Source organism: Girardinichthys multiradiatus, chromosome 12 (assembly GCF_021462225.1).
Source record: "Girardinichthys multiradiatus isolate DD_20200921_A chromosome 12, DD_fGirMul_XY1, whole genome shotgun sequence".
Taxonomy (NCBI): domain Eukaryota; kingdom Metazoa; phylum Chordata; class Actinopteri; order Cyprinodontiformes; family Goodeidae; genus Girardinichthys; species Girardinichthys multiradiatus.
In genome coordinates this window covers 20,556,618-20,576,845 of record NC_061805.1, presented here as the reverse complement: position 1 = coordinate 20,576,845, position 20,228 = coordinate 20,556,618, and the positions used below count along the sequence as shown (strand labels likewise).

General features: G+C 40.9%; 1 protein-coding gene across 1 annotated transcript; it reads left to right on the top strand.

The window, feature by feature from the left end:
• Positions 1-6,920: 6,920 nt before the first annotated feature.
• On the top strand, positions 6,921-19,686 carry paip1 (poly(A) binding protein interacting protein 1). Its single transcript, XM_047380248.1, has 11 exons — positions 6,921-7,309; positions 8,777-8,928; positions 9,164-9,361; positions 9,445-9,557; positions 9,776-9,887; positions 10,606-10,731; positions 10,831-10,937; positions 11,206-11,323; positions 14,483-14,537; positions 17,229-17,307; positions 18,658-19,686. Exons 1-11 carry the CDS (start codon positions 7,111-7,113, stop codon positions 18,743-18,745), a joined length of 1,347 nt encoding a protein of 448 aa, XP_047236204.1. The 5' UTR covers positions 6,921-7,110; the 3' UTR covers positions 18,746-19,686.
• The last annotated feature ends 542 nt before the right edge of the window (positions 19,687-20,228 follow it).

Here is a 20,228-nt window from a genome sequence, read left to right as displayed (position 1 = left end):
CATAGTTTCAGCACATGTCCTGAGAAACCCTGGCAAGCATTCAGGTCATGGTAGGTCTCATTCTTATCTGGCTTACTCTGAGGTAGGGAGGGACAAATAGCAGCCATTAATGCTCGGCCAGATCCTCCATGTGGGAACCATTCTGCTAATTATTAGTTCCCAAACAAAAGGGGAAAAAGACCATAACAAAACCGCAGGGAGGCAACTTCCCCGGTGTGACCTGCAGATACCGACATCATTTCCTAATATCATCCCCTTCCTCCATGACTGGCAACAATTCCTGATTGTGGGATAGATAGATATCTTTCTCCTGATAAAAAAAATGAAAATAAAATCACCTTTGTCACGATTATCCGACTCGCCACTGAAAAAAGTATTGTGCAGGAGGATCTGAGTATGTGTGAGGGAAGAAAGAAAGATATGACCTGCGTCTGACCGCCCACTTCCCTCAGCAATCATTTACAAACACACTAATCAATGACAGCTGTCTTGATGGCAGATGAAAAGACTGCGAGGGGAACATTAACACCACAGGCTTCCGGGCCTCATGTTCTCTTATCCTGGCAGTAAAAAAAAAGGAGTAGCAGAGGAAGTGGAAGGCAGAGACGTAGAAGAAGGACAGAAAGACACAATATCTTCATTCTGAAATTCCTCCAAATTGACCTGTGACTAGAACGACAACTAGACAGAAAACACCATTAGCTTTATCTTAATTTCTTTTCTTAATCTTTGCAAAACACAAAAACACGTTTGACATCAAAACTAAATTTGTAGTGCATTTTACCAGAGCCAGTCGAAGATTTGATTGGGCCCTGAGCTGAATCTGATTTGGGGGCTGACTTCCTGTTAAATTCACCATCCACCGTAACACCACTGATATTGTTTTGTTGGGCATTTGCAGCCCTACTTTTAAAAAAAAAAACAAGTTTTTTTGGGATTTTAAGGACCAACAAAAATTAGAGAATAAATATGAAATGAAAAAGACAGGAGGTTTTTAAATTAAATGAAAATGTAGCATGTGTTTGTATTCAGCCCACTTTATTTTGATTCCCCTAAATTAATTTCCATTGCAGCCAGTTGCCTTTGAAAATCACCTGATTCGCAAATGGAATGCAGAGATCCACAGCTTAGTGGGGAAAGTCTACTGACGGGCTAATAACTATTCATGTACATCACAAATCTGGTCATTATGGAAGAGTGGCATTAAGAATGACATGCAGAAAAAGGAGCTCTGGGCAGAGGACTACCATACTTAGGTTTTTGGCCCAAATGCAAAGTGCTAAAGAGTCCGGCATACTAACTAGTAACGCTGCCCCGTGCAGTCGGTGTCCAACTTCTTAAAGGGACAAGTGGCGTTCAGCCACTCGAGATTGAACAATAACAGGTCTGTGATGCCATTAGATGTCCGGGGCTGCACGGCGGCTACACTGAGTGGTTCAGCATGTGTCTACACTTTGCCGAGAGGCGTGGGTAACCCGCTGAACCCCACTTGTGGTCGGGATTGGGGACTGTAAGTGGCAGAAAAGTCACTTAACAAAACCCTGAACACATAATCCCTATTCTAAAACATGATGGCAAAGGCATCATGCTATGTGGATAGATTTTTGTCTCAGAAGATATAGGGAAACCATTCAAATTTGATAGGAAGATGGATGGTGCTAAATCCAGGAGAATCCTGGAAGAAAACCCATTGGAGACTGCAAAAGACTTAAAACTGGGGTGGGGGCTCACCTTCCAGCAGGACAAACAGCCTAAACATACAACCAGAGCTAAAGTGGACTGATTTAGATCAAAGCATGTAAGTGTTAGAATGGATAAGTCAGGATCTAAAGCCAAGTGGTCTTTTTTGCCAAGACTTCAAAATGTATGTTTACTGATATTCAAATAGCTTGGGAAAAATGGACAAATATTTCAGTCTATTAATGTACAAAGCTTATTCACTCACCTCAAAAGACTCACAAATACCAATAAAAGGTGATCTTACAAAGTACTGACTAAATGCTAATGCCCCCCAAAATTTTCATTTGCAAAACAGTTTTCCTTCCACTTCACAATAACACACTACTTGTCTACCACATAAAATCCCAATAAAATACACAAAGGTTTGTGGCTGTCTCATGAAAAAAAAGAAGAATGTTGTTTTGAGTTTTTATTTTAGACATCTTTTTGAAATATTTTGAATTCCATAATGAAATCTGATTATCCCTGAAAGCCAATCTTAAGTTTTAACAATCAAGTTTAACAATCAGTCAAATACAAAATGAACAAATTAAGAAATATGTTATTTGGGATAAAACTCATATGAACCTGGTTCATAGTTCTATGCAAAAGGAAGACAATAATCCCCAACTGTCTGGTGGGACAGCAGCCAAAAGTGTGAGGTGCAAATGTTTGCAAGAGTTCAGAAAATTAACTTGTCAAGCAATTCATTTTTTGCGTTCTTTAAATGCTAAGCGTTGCAACTCTGTCATGCAATGAAAAAACACATTCTCTGTGCCTCATCTTGAAATAAAATATGGTGATAAATTAACTGTGGTCGTGCAAACGGAGACACTTTTTTTTTTGTAAATTGTGAACTCTATTTCCCTAATGTTAAAGAGAAGAGAAAGTATGTCTTCAACACATTTTATTAGCATCCATTGATGGTGGGATGAGAGACATAATATGCTTAAACTAACTGCTAAACCTAAACAGTTAGAACCATATTATGTCCCCCATCCCACCATGAAGGCAGTCCCCAGGCAGAGTAGAAGCAACGAAATGAAACAATTGGGGAGAAAAGGTCATGTGACTTTCATGCAAGGATTACAATAACGGATCCTACTGTAGGTGCGATTGCCCGCTCAGAGGTGGATTGCAGGGGATATTCTGATCATTTAGTTTTGCTGCAGAACCCACATATGCTTGAGCTTCAAGTTGGAAACTGATGTCCAGACATTCTTCTTCAGGATTTTCTGGATTTAAGGGTTCATCAGTTAGGAGTCATTAAGGTTCTGAAGCAAAGCAAAGGATACCAGACTATTGCCTTACCACTCTTGGTATGAGGTTCTATTTCCTGTTTTATGCCAGATGTAACACAACATACACCTTCCGAAACACACTTTCCGTTCCACTTTTGTCTCTTCAGTTTACAAAATATTTACCTAAAAATCTTAGGGATCATCAAGATCTTTTTTTTGGGTATTTTGAGACTAGCCTGTTTTCTTTTTTTTTGGTCAGCAGTTGTTGGCTTGAAACTCCCCCAGGGATGCAAATTTCTGCCCAGTCTCTTTCTATTGAATCATGAACTATGACCTTAATTGAGGAAAGTAAGGCCTGCAGAGCTTGTGATGTCGTTCTGTGTTCTTTCGGACCTCCTGGTGAGTCACTAATACTTTCTTGGAGTAACTTTGGTAGATCGGCCTCTAACGGGAAGGTTCCACACTATTCAATGTTTTCTTCATTTGTGGATAATGTCTCTCACTGTGGTTCAATAGACACCCAAAGCCGTAGAAATGGCTTTGTAACCCTTTCCAGATTGACAATTTCTTCAATTTTCAGAGTGGATCATTTTGCTTCCCATATTTTCTTTAATTTCTTTAAATCATGGAATTGTGTGTTGCTTTTTGAGATCTTTAGCCTACCTCATGTTGCCAGAGAAGTTCTGTTTAGGTGATTTATTGATTCTTGCGGTGCGTGGGTGTGGTAGTAATTAGGCCTGGGTTTGGCTGGTGCAACTGAGCCAAAAAATGTGATTGATTACAGTCCATTCATGATCTGATTATCAGGATGGTTATTTTTTGTTTTTGTTTTTTTTTTACTTTGTGCCAGTTTGGTTTGCATAGCTTAATATCCTCTATCATCATTTGGAAATTGCATTTTGAATTTTCTAGTACATTGATCTGGAACATTTAAATGTGCCAAAACAGAAAGAAACCTATAAGGGGGCTAAATACTTTTTCAAAGCAATGTATACGTACAAAAATGTATTCATGCTAAAACTTCAGCAGCTGCTCTTTGCTTATTTCAAAATCTGAATTTTATTATAAGGTGAGATGATATTAAATTAGTTCCTTCTTTCTTTTTCTCCGAGATTCAGTCTCTAATGTGTTCACATTTTACATTTACTGTTTTATGACCTTCATATTCTTGTTTAATGTTTTTCATAAGATTTTACACAGCTTAGTGTTGCTGGGGAACAGTTATAAAGTGAGCAGCTAATGATGAAGTCAATAACCAGCCAGGAGGAACCTCAACCATACACATGCGCACACACAAATCCCAGTCATTCATCATCTTCGCATTCCCAAGACCTGTGAATGTTTGAAGTCTCTCCAAGATGCTGGCACTGGGGGAAAATAGCAATAATATAAAATGGGTGCAGTAATCTTTTATCAGAGTGGGTCTCTGAATTTCTGGCTCAGGAATTCTCTGTGGCATAATGCGATCCAGCTTTGGGAAACAAGAGGAAAATGCCTGGAGGCCAAAAACAACTAATGAAGGCATACGCTGAGATGTCTAGTGCAACACATGTTTGGAGGAGGCTGCTACTGAGAGAGATGTGAAGAGTGGTGCTTTTGTCCAAGATCTATTTATTCTGTGATGAAAAAATGAGTTTCTGATCTCAAATGTTTGGCAGTTTTAAAAACTAAAATGATAAACATCTGTTTTGGAAACAACCACTGCTAAACCAACAAGTAAGGCAACAACTAGCTCAGATGAAAATGAGAACACTTTTAAAACTTGTACATAAACATTTTAAAATTAGGTGTTTTCTTATTAAGATGATGAAAAAGCAATATTCTCAAGTGAATAAAACAAAGATGATAATATCAAAATGTATTTTTCCAAATTTTGTTTTTAATTTATCGTGGAGTGAATTCAACGACTCACCCGTGACTGAAAGTAATCTGTAACAATAGAAAAAAAAACATGAAAATATTAGATTTATGACAAGGAAACAAACCAAACTCCTGAAAATTAATTGTTAATTATTTCCTTTTATTTCAGAATGAATAATCAAAAAAAATACCTTGAAAATATTAATGCAGGAATTGTACATGTGAGCAACATTTTCACCTGAATTGTTTTTATACAATTAGGAAAAACTAGTTGTTTGTTGTAGCAGACTAATTTTATTTTATATGTTGTTAAATCTAATTCACATCATTTCTAAAGAATACTGTGATTGATCCTAAAAAATCGACTGCTCATTATAAATTAGATGCTGGTCTAACATGGCTAATGTTCTTAGGCCCATATATTGTTCTTTTACAACCTTAAAAAGTCTTTACAACAGAGATTAGTCAAGTAGAAGCAAAGGTGATAAAAATGCATCATATCAATTATAGTGTAGTAATGGCTGAAAACCTCCAATTACTGGGTGAGTTCTCTCCAGGTACTCCAGCTTCCTCCCACAGTCCGAAAATATGACAGTTAGGTTAATTGGTCTCTCTCAATTGTAAATGGGTGTGTGCATGGTTGTTTCCTGTGTGTCTCTGTGTTGCCCTGCAATGGACTTGTGACTTGTCCAGGGTGAACCCCGCCTCTTACCCATGGGCCGCTAGAGATAGTCTCCAGCTCCCCCGCGACCCTGTAATGGAAGAAGCGGGTATAGAAATGCTCGTCCAATCCATCCATATTCCAGGTATTGCTAATTGACAGGGATTTAACAATATGAACAATATTAGGGTTACCATCTCAGTCGACATTATAATTACATCTATGTTAAAATGTGTATGTGCAATTAAAAGGTTATTGGACTAGAGCCAGTAGGTCTGTCTCATTTTCTATCAGAAATCCAGAAAAAATAAATCTTCTAAAGGGTACGAATTATTTTGGGCTTAAATAACACAACTGCAAAGTTACAGTCAGAATTTTCATTTTTGCTGCTTTGCGTTAACACATAGAAGCCCATCAATTGCGCATTTTAGAAAAGAAATCTAACATATCTTGTCTAAAATTCTCTTTAATTAAAATTAATACAAGATATCCCTAATGATATGAATTACTATTATTTTGTATTTCTGGGTTTTTCTGTTCTGGGGACTCCTCTGAAGATCATTGTGCAAAGAAGGATTCTTCATAAAATGAAGAACATTATGGAGAACTCTGAGCATCCTCTTCAAGAGACTGTTGTACAACAACAGGGTGTCTTCAGTCAGAGGCTTCTTCAGATCTGCTGTAAGAAAGAGCGCTACATGAGATCCTTCCATCAGCTATCAGCATCTACAACAGCTCTTTGAAGAAACCTGCATAATATGAGCTACAACAACATTTAATTTCCTTTTGGGATTAATAAAGTATTTTTGAATTGAAGTGAATTGAATAATGAAATCAATAGACTATATTTAAAATAAATCAGTAATAATGAAAAATATGACAATTAACAGTGGGTTTGTGTTTGAAATGTGGATTTCATTTGTAAGAGCTCTGCTGGAAATGTCTGAAAATTCATTACAGATGGGAAAGTGTACTTGTAAATTTCTGGAGTCAAAATAATTAATGAATGCGAATGAGAGTCATGTCATTTGTCATATGAAGAATGCGATTTGAGATAACTGAAATTTTGATTATGAATGGGAAGACAGCACTTCTGAATAGTTTCACCCTAATGTTTTTTCGTTGGTAGGAAGAATTAAACTGGATAATTGCAATCCATAGCCAATGCAGCCAAAAAAAAAAAAATCAACCCACTAACCCAAACTTTTTAAAATCTTGAATATTTTAAACTTTGTGTTTCCTACTTAAAACGCAGTTGTGAAGTCTTTTACCAGATATATATTTTTATCTTTAAAATAAATTGCAGACTGGATGCGATTTGGTTACTTGTTACACTAGATTGCCACACATGGAACATTTCTGGTTGTCTCTGAACTTTCACTCCGCGCCACTAGAGGGAGACACTTTACTTTTGACCGACAAATGTGTCATGGGCAGCAAGTTTGTTGTGAAAGGAAGTAGCCCAAAAAGTTACACTGCTAGCTTACAGTTACACGAGCCGATCTGGAAAAGTCCACTATGAAAGACAGGTAGAACAGGTGTTACTGTGATAACGCACAAACACTGGCCGATAAGGCCACAAAGAAACAGTCAAGCGGTCTATTTTCATCTCGACAACAACAAGGAATCATGAACAACAAATTTGACCGAGCTCCTGGAGCGGGGAGAACCCGCGGAACTCCAGCGGATCCTAGGCTGCCGGTTAACGTCGGGGGCAGTGACGCTGAAACCTCGCTGTTCAACCAAAGAGAGCCGCTGAGACAGCCGCGGACAGTGCCTCCTTTCCCGGAGATCAGCACCAACGCGACCGCTGGATTACCCGGAGGAAGTAGGTGTTAACATGGCTAATGTAGCTACTTTCAGATTCGGTTTACAAATAGCGTTGCGAAATGCTCCAGGTAGGATAGATTTGTTCCAGAAAAGTCACGAACTGATTCGGTTCTTGCGTCCTCTTTTAAACATTTGAGGCCATTTGATTAACCTTAACCTAAATCCTGAGCAGTCATTCTTGCCCTTTTAGGTCGGAGTTGCGACATGGTCTTTTTTTTCATGGTTGCTAATGCTGCAGCTAAGAAAAGCCTGCGCTCAGCTGTCGCTCCTGCTTATTCAAGTGTCAGCAGTGAGGCTCCTTGCAACAATTTTATACACATGTATGTGGCTTAATTAGAGCCCAAATGTTTGTTTTTTGTTTTGTTTTGTTTTTATCAATGAATGGTCACAGTTTTTCTGAAATCTCTTTTGAAAAAGTATTTTTCATTAAACACTGCTTTCATATTTGCACATTTTCCATCCAGTCTGCGACAGTTTTCCTGGTGACAGATTGTTGGTTTAAAAAGTAAAATGCCCAGAGTTATGATATATATTTGTGTTTTTTTCATCATCGTTTTGCCAATCTGTTCAAGGTCAATTTAAAAAAGTTAAATACTGATTACTATTTATTTATACTTTAAAATAGTTTGACTAATTGAAGGTGAAATATAAAGAAATCAGATGTGTTTTTAAGATTGGCGTAGTTCTGCCATTCACGTTCCACTGAGGTTGATCCATCATCTAAAAATGGAAAGATTATGGCACACCTGCAAACTTACCCAGGCATTACCGGCCACCTGAATCGACAGGCTGGGTCAGCATTAGTCAGAGAGGCCTCCACGAGCCCCGTGGTAACTCTGGAGGAGGTGCTGTGGTTCACTGCTCAAATGGGAAAATCTATTGACCAGATGAATATTGGAATGATGAAAGGAAGTCAAAATATTTGCCTTCTGCACTTTGGTTTTGTTCAGAGCGGACACAGAAGAAGGTGGTTTCGTCAGCAGAGACTAAAATCGAACTTTTAAGCCTACATATAAAATACTGTGTGACACCACCATGCCATAGTAGTTCCAGTGCTTGTCAAGTCGGCAATAGTTTGAGCTGATGACCATTTAATTACGCCAATTGTTTAAAAACACTCCAGTAAGTGAGCAGCAAATGGGTACCAAACAAACAAGCTTGTGTTAGAGCGGTGAGCCCAATCCCAGGACCCTAGTCTAATAGAAAACTTGTGGGTTGACGGCAAACATGTCGTTTCTCAAGCAAAACAAGGAAATCGCCCTGGAGTAGAATAGCCAGTGTTTAAAGTGCATTTTCATGTATGGAAATAAGAGCTTTTATAAGAATTCGGAGCTTTACCCTGTTGACTAGAAATGACCAATTCTATTCTTATCCTTGTTTCAGGAACGCAATAAAGAAGCCTTGCTATTGTCACATTTTATTTTACTGGTATATAATTCAAAGCTTGAAAATATCCTTCTCTCAGATCCTCGAACACTTGGCAGCCCTCTGCAGAGCGGGAGCTTCAGCTATGCCTCTGTCTCCAGGGGGGATAACAATGTGGACTCTATGGTCAGGACATCAACACTTTCAGCCAGTGCTCCAGAGTTCGTTCCTTTTGGAATGAGCTCGTATGAAGTAAGAGAAACTTTTACACCAGATTTTTGCTCTTTTACCCAATACAGTAACCTGGTCTTATATTAATGGTTTGAATCTTCTATTGATTGTACTGTAAAGGGATAATTTGTGGTAATAATCCACACATCCTTATGTAATTGAATTAAATATGTTGTTTGAACATGCCCCTCCTCATTGCTCAGTGTGTTAATGTTTGGTATATATCTCTTAATTAATCAGTTTGTTTTCTGTGAAGGAGCCTGCACATTATGATGACAGTGAAAGCTATTACAGCGAGTCGTCGTTGGCTGATACAGTCACAGATTTTCTTGGTCACCTGAGCTCCTCTCCTGGCTCTTTCGAGTCTGATGTTGAATGGATAACCAGTATGCTTAACTCCTGGGTCACTACAGAAGAGCTGTTGAAGGAACTGGTGGAGCTGATCTTTACGCAGGTTTGGCAACATTCAAGTTTTCTTTCTTTTTTCAATAATTAAGATACATGTTTATTTTTGTTTTGTTTTTTCCTTTTTTTCAGTCTACAGCCATCCCAAACTTTTCCTACACTGGTGCCAGGCTCTGTAATTACCTGTCCCATCACATCGCTCTCAGCCCACAAAGTGGCACCTTTCGTCAGTTGCTTTTGCAACGGTAAATGTATTTCTGTTTTTAATAAATTCAAACTTTGCCCATATTGGATTTAGATGTGGTCTGTAATTGGAATTGAGAAACGTAGATTTATGTTTCTATAGCGTAAAAAGACGGGGAATATCATTTCAGTAACACACAGCAAAGAAATGCGAGTTATACTGAAGAATAACTTGGAAATGTTTACACCATTAATATAGATGTTTGGTTTTCTGTCGTAGATGTCGGATAGAATATGAACAAAGAAATGAAGCCGTTCGAGGAACTCCGGAGGCTCAGAAGAAGTTTCACTCCTTTGTGTTATTCCTGGGAGAGCTGTATCTAAATTTGGAGGTGGGAACATACGTCTGTTGATTTTCACAACCAGAGGCATTTACAAACGGACAAAAAAAAATGTAGGAGCTTTCTTTGAGCCAGCTGACCAGCAGTGCACAGCAGCGTGCGGGGGAGTTGCGACCCTGCGCTGTTCTGTGCTCCATAAATCCAAAGAAAACTCTAGTGAGTCCAGCACTTTCTCTGGCATCTCATTCAAAAAAAAAACACAGAAACTTTATGATGAAAAATGAATATTTTTAACTCAAACGTACCTTTTGAAAAACACGAGTGTACATTGATGCCGGTAAGCAGCCCATTTTAAAAAAAAGAGATAAGCGCATATCCCAAAAAGCTGGGGCAGAATTTAGAATGGCAATAAAAATAGTTGTAATAAATGCAAATATCAAAAGTCTGAATTTAGAAATATGAAAAAAATAATTTTGTTTCTTTGAGTTGATGCCTGATTTTGTTTGTGTTTAGTTGTTTTGGGATCATGTTTTATTTGTATTTTGATTTTGTTAAAACTAACTGCTTTATTTTCGAAAGTAAAGCCGTGTGTGTGTGTGTGTGTGTGTGTGTGTGTGTGTGTGTGTGTGTGTGTGTGTGTGTGTGTGTTGATAACAGGTTGAATAGTTCATGTTGTCTTTGAAGGTTTTCATCATTTCATTAAAGAAGCTCTAATTTTGATCTGTCGAGAAGATTCTCATCGAGTGCGTAAATGTTGTTTTTCGTCCAGATAAGAAGTGGAAAAGGACCTCCGAACAGAGCAGATATTCTTCTCTTGGGTTTGAAAGAGCTGCTGGAGAGTCTGCTTTCACATCCTGTGGATGCAAATCTCATCTGTGCCGTCAAGCTCCTCAAGGTTTGAGAATGATCTCTGTTTGGAGATTTTTGATTAGCAAGTGTTATTGCAGTAACACGTGGCATTTAAAAAGGAGATGACCAGGTTTTGGGTTTATAGTTGACAGGTTCAATCCTGGATGATGCATGGAAAAAGAGTAGTAAACCACACATGGAAGAACTGGTCCGAAGAATTGAGACTATTCTCCTGGATGCTACGTGCAGCAGGTGTGTATATTACCATCCAAACTTGTGCCTCGAAGACGTTTCTTAATCTTTCTAAATTATGTAAGACAAATCTGCCCATAAACGTGTAACTGGTCATAGAAGGCAGTCATCCCCTATTTTTGTTTTGTTTTGTTTAAGAGAGTCTCAGACCCGGAGTATGTCTGTAACATAAGCTTTGCATCTGTTAGAAGCTGGAAAAAAGCTCAGCAATCAGGGAGGACAGCGCTCTGAGCGCCTTCGGCGCTTTTAACGTATTTGTTTTCCTCAGGGATGTGAGACAGATGCTCCTGAAATTAGTTGAGCTGAGATCCAGCAACTGGGGCAGAGCCTGTATGGCTGCCTCTGCCAGTAATGCTACCCCAGACAACGACCCCAACTACTACATGGTCAGTAGACTTTTTTTTTCCATATCATCTCTTGCTGTTTATTTATTGTTTATTTGATGAGTGGTTTTGCTTTTTTTATTAAGATGCACTGACCAGAGATTTGTGTTCTAACCTCCTCTGATTCTCTCTAACACCGATAATAAACAGCGTTGAGTTTTCGCTTTCTAGTCTTCCTACTGTGAGCGGTAATTTCGTAGTTATATTGGGAGATGTGGGGCAACATGGTGTGAGAGAGAGCAGTCGCTACAAAACAAGATTTTACCAGTATTTTGAAACAAATCCAAAAGCGATTGTGGAATTGACATTAAACTATCTTGAGTATTTTACATTGTCCATAATGAACACCATGTTCAAACATAAGGGTGTCCATCAGTGCACTTGGCACCAGGACACCCTAGGCAGGAGGTCAATGATCGACTTCGTTGTCGTATCATCAGACCTTCGGCGGCATGTTTTGGACACTCGGGTGAAGAGAGGGGCTGAGCTGTCCACTGATCACCATCTGGTGGTGAGTTGGATCCGCTGGAGGAGGAGAAAGCCGGACAGACTTGGCAGCCCCAAGCACATAGTGAGGGTCTGCTGGGAACGTTTGGCGGAGGGATGTATTCAACTCTCACCTCCGGGAGAGATTTCGGGGGATGTTGGAGACATAGAGTCCGAGTGTGTTCTCCACATCTATTGTCGATGCTGCTGCCCGTAGCTGCGGCCGTAAGGTCTGCGGTGCCTGTCGCGGCGGCAATCCCCTAACCCGATGTTGGACACTGGCAGTAAGGGATGCTGTCAAGCTGAAGAAGGAGTCCTATCGGCTGTGGTTGGCTTGTGGGACTCCTGAGGCGGCTGGCGGGTACCGTGAGGCCAAGCGTGCCGCGGCCCGGGCTGTGGCAGAGGCAAAAACTTGGGCCTGGGAGGAGTTCGGTGAGGCTATGGAGAAGGACTACCAGTTGGCCTCGAAGTGATTCTGGCAAACCGTCCGCCACCTCAGGAGGAGGAAGCAGTGCTTCATCAACACTGTTTATAGTGGGGCCGGGACGCTGCTGACCTCGACTGGTGACATTATCGGGCGGTGGAAGGAGTACTTCCTGCCATCACGCATTCCGTGGTGGAAACAGAGGCTGGGGACTCTGGGTTGGATGAGATCCGCCCTGAGTACCTCAAGTCTTTGGATGTTGTGGGGCTGTCATGGTTGACACGCCTCTTCAACATTGCGTGGCGGACGGGGACAGTGCCTTTGGATTGGCAGACTGGGGTGGTGGTCCCCCTACATAAGAAGGATGACCGGAGGGTGTGTTCCAACTACAGGGGGATCATACTCCTCAGCCTCCCTGGTAAGGCCTACGCCAGGGTATTGGAGAGGAGAGTCCGACCGATAGTCAAACCTCGGCTTCAGGAGGAGCAGGGTGGTTTTCGTCCCGGCTGTGGAACACTGGACCAGCTCTATACCCTCTACAGGGTACTCGAGGGTTCATTGGAGTTTGCCCAACCGGTCCACATGTGTTTTGTGGACCTGGAGAAGGCATTCAACTGTGTCCCTCGTGGTGCCCTGTGGGGGGTGCTCCAGGAGTATGGAATCGGGGGCCCTTTATTAGGGGCCATCCGGTCCCTGTACAAGCGGAGCAGGAGTTTGGTTCGCATTGCCGGCACTAAGTCGGACCTGTTCCCGGTGCATGTTGGACTCTGGCAGGGCTGCCCTTTATCACCGGTCCTGTTCATAACTTTTATGGACAGGATTTCTAGGCGCAGCCAAGGGCCAGAGGGGGTCTGGTTTGGAGAGCAGTGGATTTCGTCTCTTCTTTTTGCAGATGACGTGGTCCTGCTGGCCCCATCTAGCCAAGACCTACAGCATGAACTGTGGCGGTTTGCAGCCAAGTGTGAAGCGGCTGGGATGAAGATCAGCTCGTCCAAGTCCGAGGCCATGGTTCTCGACCGGAAAAGGGTGGCTTATCCTCTTGAGGTTGGAGGGGAGTTCCTGCCTCAAGTGGAGGAGTTTAAGTATCTCGGGGTCTTGTTCACGAGTGAGGAAAGAATGGAGCGGGAGATCGACAGACGGATCGGTGCGGCTGCTGCAAAATGGGGGCGCTGTGCCGCTCCGTTGTGGTGAAAAGAGAGCTGAGCCGAAAAACGAAGCTCTCGATTTACCGGTTGCTCTACGTTCCTACCCTCACCTATGGCCATGAACTTTGGGTTATGACCGAAAGAACGAGATCACGGATACAAGCGGCTGAAATGAGCTTCCTCCGTAGGGTGGCCGGGCACTCCCTTAGAGATAGGGTGAGGAGCTCGGCCATCCGGGAGGAGCTCGGAGTAGAGCCGCTGCTCCTCCACATCGAGAGGAGCCAATTGAGGTGGCTCAGGCATCTATACCGGATGCCTCCTGGATACCTTCCTCGGGAGGTTTTCCAGGCACGTCCCACCGGGAGGAGGCCCAGTGGACGGCCCAGAACACGCTGGAGGGACTATGTCTCTCGGCTGGCCTGGGAACGCCTTGGGCTCCCCCTGGAGGAGCTGGAGGAGGTGTCTGAGGAGAGGGACGTCTGCTGCCCCCGCGACCCGGTCCCGGATAAAGCGGAAGACTACAAGTACGAGTATTTTACACTAGCAAACAGCTAAATTAGCATCAGTAAAAAAAGCATTTTCTGTTTGTATTTCCTGTAGAGTACAGATCCTTACCTTTACTCTGAGTTTCCTAAAAGGCTTGCCAGCATTAAGTCCAGCCTGTTCTATGACAGAGATGCAGAGCTCAACAAGTAATTTTGCTGTACTCCCTTCAGCCTTCCTGTTATCTGCTGACGGCCTGCTCTCAGTTTTAGCAGCTTGATTGAACATCCGACATGCCTTTTATAGAAAATCCAGTTTACTTTAAAATAGTCAGTTTCAACTGGGTTTATTGTGAAACAGAGGCATTGAAAATGGCTAACTTTGAGTCTTTTTTCTCCAGTAACAGCTTCCACACCGAGTGTTTTTGTCAGCAGCCTTTATAGCTTAGGTACGTTGCGTTCACTGACCAGAAGAATATCAGGTTCTGACTCGCCGACCTATGTTCAGGGCCAATCTAGCTGGAAATTTCTCAGTGCAGTTCTACGTTTTGCTGTTCCACATCTCTGGATGCATCTTCCTCAGTCTCTCTCCTCCTTCAACCATGTTTTGCTTTTTGCTATTCAGAACGAACCTACGTTCTACACTGAGGACGGCACGCCTTTTACCGCAGCAGATCCTGGTGAGTCTGTGGATAAATACTCAAACTATGCCAAGACTGATTAAAACAAAACGAATAATTAAATGTGTTTTGCACTGTCAATACACACATATTAAACCTCGGAAATAGTGTGAGGGCAAACATTTAAGGTCAAGTTTATTTGTGTAGCACATTTCTAGCCACTCATGCTGCCCAAAGTGCTTCACAGACAACTAAATAAATGAAATTCATGGTAGAGATGCTAAGAAAATATTAAAAGAGAAATAGAAAACAATACAATAGGACAAATAAAACAGCTAAACATTTAATCATAAACATTTCTTTTTACTGTTAATATTGAAATTCCTGGACTTCAAGGGTTTGAACCAGAAGAAGTGGTTGTACTCTGATTAAAATACAGGTCCTTCTCAAAATATTAGCATATTGTGATAAAGTTCATTATTTTCCATAATGTAATGATGAAAATTTAACATTCATATATTTTAGATTAATTGCACACTAACTGAAATATTTCAGGTCTTTTATTGTCTTAATACGGATGATTTTGGCATACAGCTCATGAAAACCCAAAATTCCTATCTCACAAAATTAGCATATTTCATCCGACCAATAAAAGAAAAGTGTTTTTAATACAAAAAACATCAACCTTCAAATAATCATGTACAGTTATGCACTCAATACTTGGTCGGGAATCCTTTTGCAGAAATGACTGCTTCAATGCGGCGTGGCATGGAGACAATCAGCCTGTGGCACTGCTGAGGTCTTATGGAGGCCCAGGATGCTTCGATAGCGGCCTTTAGCTCATCCAGAGTGTTGGGTCTTGAGTCTCTCAACGTTCTCTTCACAATATCCCACAGATTCTCTATGGGGTTCAGGTCAGGAGAGTTGGCAGGCCAATTGAGCACAGTGATACCATGGTCAATAAACCATTTACCAGTGGTTTTGGCACTGTGAGCAGGTGCCAGGTCGTGCTGAAAAATGAAATCTTCATCTCCATAAAGCTTTTCAGCAGATGGAAGCATGAAGTGCTCCAAAATCTCCCGATAGCTAGCTGCATTGACCCTGCCCTTGATAAAACACAGTGGACCAACACCAGCAGCTGACACGGCACCCCAGACCATCACTGACTGTGGGTTCTTGACACTGGACTTCTGGCATTTTGGCATTTCCTTCTCCCCAGTCTTCCTCCAGACTCTGGCACCTTGATTTCCGAATGACATGCAGAATTTGCTTTCATCCAAAAAAAGTACTTTGGACCACTGAGCAACAGTCCAGTGCTGCTTCTCTGTAGCCCAGGTCAGGCGCTTCTGCCGCTGTTTCTGGTTCAAAAGTGGCTTGACCTGGGGAATGCGGCACCTGTAGCCCATTTCCTGCACACACCTGTGCACGGTGGCTCTGGATGTTTCTACTCCAGACTCAGTCCACTGCTTCCGCAGGTCCCCCAAGGTCTGGAATCGGCCCTTCTCCACAATCTTCCTCAGGGTCCGGTCACCTCTTCTTGTTGTGCAGCGTTTTCTGCCACACTTTTTCCTTCCCACAGACTTCCCACTGAGGTGCCTTGATACAGCACTCTGGGAACAGCCTATTCGTTCAGAAATGTCTTTCTGTGTCTTACCCTCTTGCTTGAGGGTGTCAGTAGTGGCCTTCTGGACAGCAGTCAGGTCGGCAGTCTTACCCATGATTGGGGTTTTGAGTGATGAACCAGGCTGGGAGTTTTAAAGGCCTCAGGAATCTTTTGCAGGTGTTTAGAGTTAACTCGTTGATTCAGATGATTAGGTTCATAGCTCGTTTAGAGACCCTTTTAATGATATGCTAATTTTGTGAGATAGGAATTTTGGGTTTTCATGAGCTGTATGCCAAAATCATCCGTATTAAGACAATAAAAGACCTGAAATATTTCAGTTAGTTTGCAATGAATCTAAAATATATGAATGTTAAATTTTCATCATGACATTATGGAAAATAATGAACTTTATCACAATATGCTAATATTTTGAGAAGGACCTGTACAGCCTCCATCAGTAAGGCTTGTACTTTGTTTGTATAAAGAGAAATGTTGGCCTTCACCGCTCTGTGCTTAAAAAAATTGCAATTTACTAACTACAGTCGGCTGGGATTTTTATTACCTCTCCAGCAAAACTTTGTGACATCTAAGAAATTTGTTTCTAACATTTTGCCAGGTGTGGGTAAATATGATTGTATCTCCAGACTCTTCTGCCTCATCTTATTTTCTTAAAGAGGAAAAAGCTGATTTAGTAATGTAAGAAGTTGCTCTAAAAATAACTTTTATACAAATTGTATTTCAAAGACACACACTCAATGTAAATCTTTTTTTCCTGGTTCAGTTACTGTCTCAACCACAAAGTTAAACATTCTTACACACTAGTAAAGTAATCATGGATAGATGCATAATATTATAGTTTTAGAGCTCTTTTTCCCTATGCAGTCTTGTTTGTAAATCTGCTGACATTCTGTGTTTCTAGTGTCTGTATTGAAAACCTGTCTGCTGCAGAAATGGCTGCTGTCTATTTCTTGCAAATGTCATATGTTGTTTATATGCTAATAATGGATGAGAAATCTGGAAAATTGAGCGTTGGAAAAGGTTTTATCGGCTCATCTCGGCGCTTCTCTTTGGGTCACTTAGTTTTAGCAAAAACACACTTTTGTCTCAGTCTCTGTTGTGCCTTAACATCAGCTTCTCTACGTTCACAGAATACGCAGAAAAATATCAAGAGCTCATGGAGAAGCAAGACTACTTCCATGATGCTGATGGTGAAAACGACAATGAAGAGTAAGTAACCTTTGTTTATATTGAGACAAAATACATAAATTATGTTTGTTCAGATCCTTTTTGCTAGTTGGTGTGTTGGTTATCATTTACAATAAAAACGTTACTCAAAAAAATGACAATATGGACACATTTTAAAACTTTGTGATGCTGGTCTTGTCAGGCAGAAGTTTACATATGCTTGCAGACTAATAATATACTACATCACCGATTTTTAAAAGCTAAAATTATGTGCTCAAAATAGAATGCTTTGCAGATTTTCTCCAATCAATAAAGGGTCAAAAATATACATACAAGCTCAAGTAAATATAAACATCCCCTCTGTTGTTTGGATAAATGCCCTTAGCAAGTTGCAGAGAATCCACACACTTTTGTAGCATAGTCAACCCATTTTCATAGGTATAAGGTTGTGGTTGCTGTAAGTAGTGCAGCAAAGAAAGGTATAATATGTACAGCAGTATTAATGAAGTGTAATAACTAGCAGTGAGTAGTATATAATTCATTGACCAACTGACTCCTGTAAGTGATTGGCAGCTTTCTGCAGCTTTCTGCAACATTATGCAGAATCTAAAACACCTCCTGCCTCGGTGGGGGATTGTATTAGAGTATGAAAGTGTGAAGGGGAGCGATGGCTTTGACAGCTGAAGGAAAGAAGCTCTCTTTGGGTCTGTTAGTTCAAGCCTCTGTTGAGCCTTCTTCAGTGAGGCCGAGGTGTTCCAGGTCCAGGACAGGTCAAAGGAGATGTGTAGGCCCAGGATCTTAATATTTTCAATACACTCCACTGTCTTTACGTGTTCTGTCATTCTGGACCTCCTGAAATCCACAATGACCTCCTTGGTTTAGCTGGTGTTCAGGACAAGGTTATTATCTTGGGTCTGTCTCAGAAATGGCATATTTGACACAGATTTTCCATTAGATGAAGGTCCGGGAATCTGTCTGGCCAAACTAAAACATTAACCTTGTTGGTCTGTTAATACTTAGAAACAACTGTATATGATATTTAAATGGGACCCTAAAGGTTTCATCCTGCCTGCACATCTTTGGTCATGTGACTGACTGTAAGGTAGCATCACCGGACGAGTCACATGACAGCCTGTAAACCCGTGGGCCCCTGAGCTCGGCAGATGTTTCCAAGTGGCCCACAATGCAGCAGAGTCAATCAGGGCCTGGGATTCAGTTTAGTCAGCAGCTGAGTGTGAAAAGGGGCTTTAGTCGCTGCCGTTCCCCCTCCCAAAACAGTGTCTGTGACTGTTTTTCTTTGTTTGCTCAAAGACTAGCTTTTGTTTTGTTTTTTTACATTTAAAAAGACACATTTTGGAATCTGTTTAATTCATTGTTGTTGTTTTTTTACAGGTACGACATCGATGATGAGATGGATCCAGAGATTGAAGAAGCGTATGAGAATTTCTGTTTAGAGTCTGAGATGAAACGAAAGCAATGACATGAGCAGGAAGATCCATGACATTCAGCAAGGATTTACTGTGCTTTTCCAAACTGCATTACAGGAATGTTGAAAAGCAAAGGATACTAACATCAGGAAAAGCTCACATCTTTGTTTTCCTGCAAACAAACGTTTTTTTTAACAAAGTGCTCTTTATAGTTGCACTTCTGAACCTTCCTTCAGTTGGCATGAATGAGAAAGCGGGACAATAAGTGGGATAACTGTTTAAAATGTTGACTTGTTTCATTTTTGATTTGCTGTTTGATATTTTTCTTCCTGGAGCTCAGTTTCTTTTTAACCAAATGCCAAGAGGGAAATAGCGTGCTGTGGACTTTTTTAGAGCTAAGACCTGAACGACAGATACGTGTTTTTAAATATGTTCAGAATTTCTTAAATATTAATAAATGCGACCCACCATAACGGCCAGAACACATTTTCAAAGATCCAACCTCTTTGTTTAGAAATGCACTATAGATGGGCAAGGCAGATGTTTTTATTGCATATTCACACAAAGTATGAGTACAGTGCAGCCTTTACCTCCATTATTTTGATATGGTGCATTGTAAAGTTGCTAACATTGAAGATTCAAAGGTTTTCACCCTTTTATCTGACTGAAGTTCTCTGAAAGCAGGTCCTGATCTTTATGAACAGTTCGATCCATTATTTGCTGGAGCCACAGATCTGTAAAAGTTATTTCAGGTTAAACCTCTGTAGTAAATAATCCAAAGACTCAGAATGCAGTTCATTCAAATACAGTTGATTTCCTAAATGTTTATGTTCACATCCTGCGCCTTTTGGCGACGTGGCTCAAATTCGTGGTCGTCTCAAGACTAAAAGACTGTTTATCAGCAAGCCACAGATAATGTGAACAAATGATGTTTTATAGTTTGTACATATTATTTATAGTGTTGTTTGCTTCCAATAAATTCTTTATAATGTGAGCTGTTGTCTTGTTCCTTATTGCTTTATTTTTAGCTATTAGAAAGGTAGAACACACACTAATCAACATGAGTACATTATTATCATGTAAAGTGATCATGATTTCATGAACTATAAAGTCTTCATTTGTATGGTTGCTACCTTGGCCAGGTGTCTCATTCTGGTTAATGGGAAAATAAAATAAATAAATGTGCCAGGTTTGCATAAGGATACTAGTTGTAAAATAAATTAAGCACTAGAATGTGTAATATTGGTGGCATAGCGGTACGGTACACGACCCATATATACAGCTGTCCTGGGTTCAAGTCCCACACCGGTGACCTCTGCTGCATGACTTCCCGCTCTCTTCACCCCACTTTCTCACTGTCTGCTTTGAAAAGAATAAATGGCACTAGTGCCGCCAAAAAATATTGAATGCATAATAATTATCTATTCATGAGCTTCTGTTTATCCGAGATTTGGAAATGGGATCAGGAGAAAAACCAGGACATCCTATCCCCAGTGATGCTCTACTGCTCATTGTGTGGGTTCTCCTAGTCTTTAT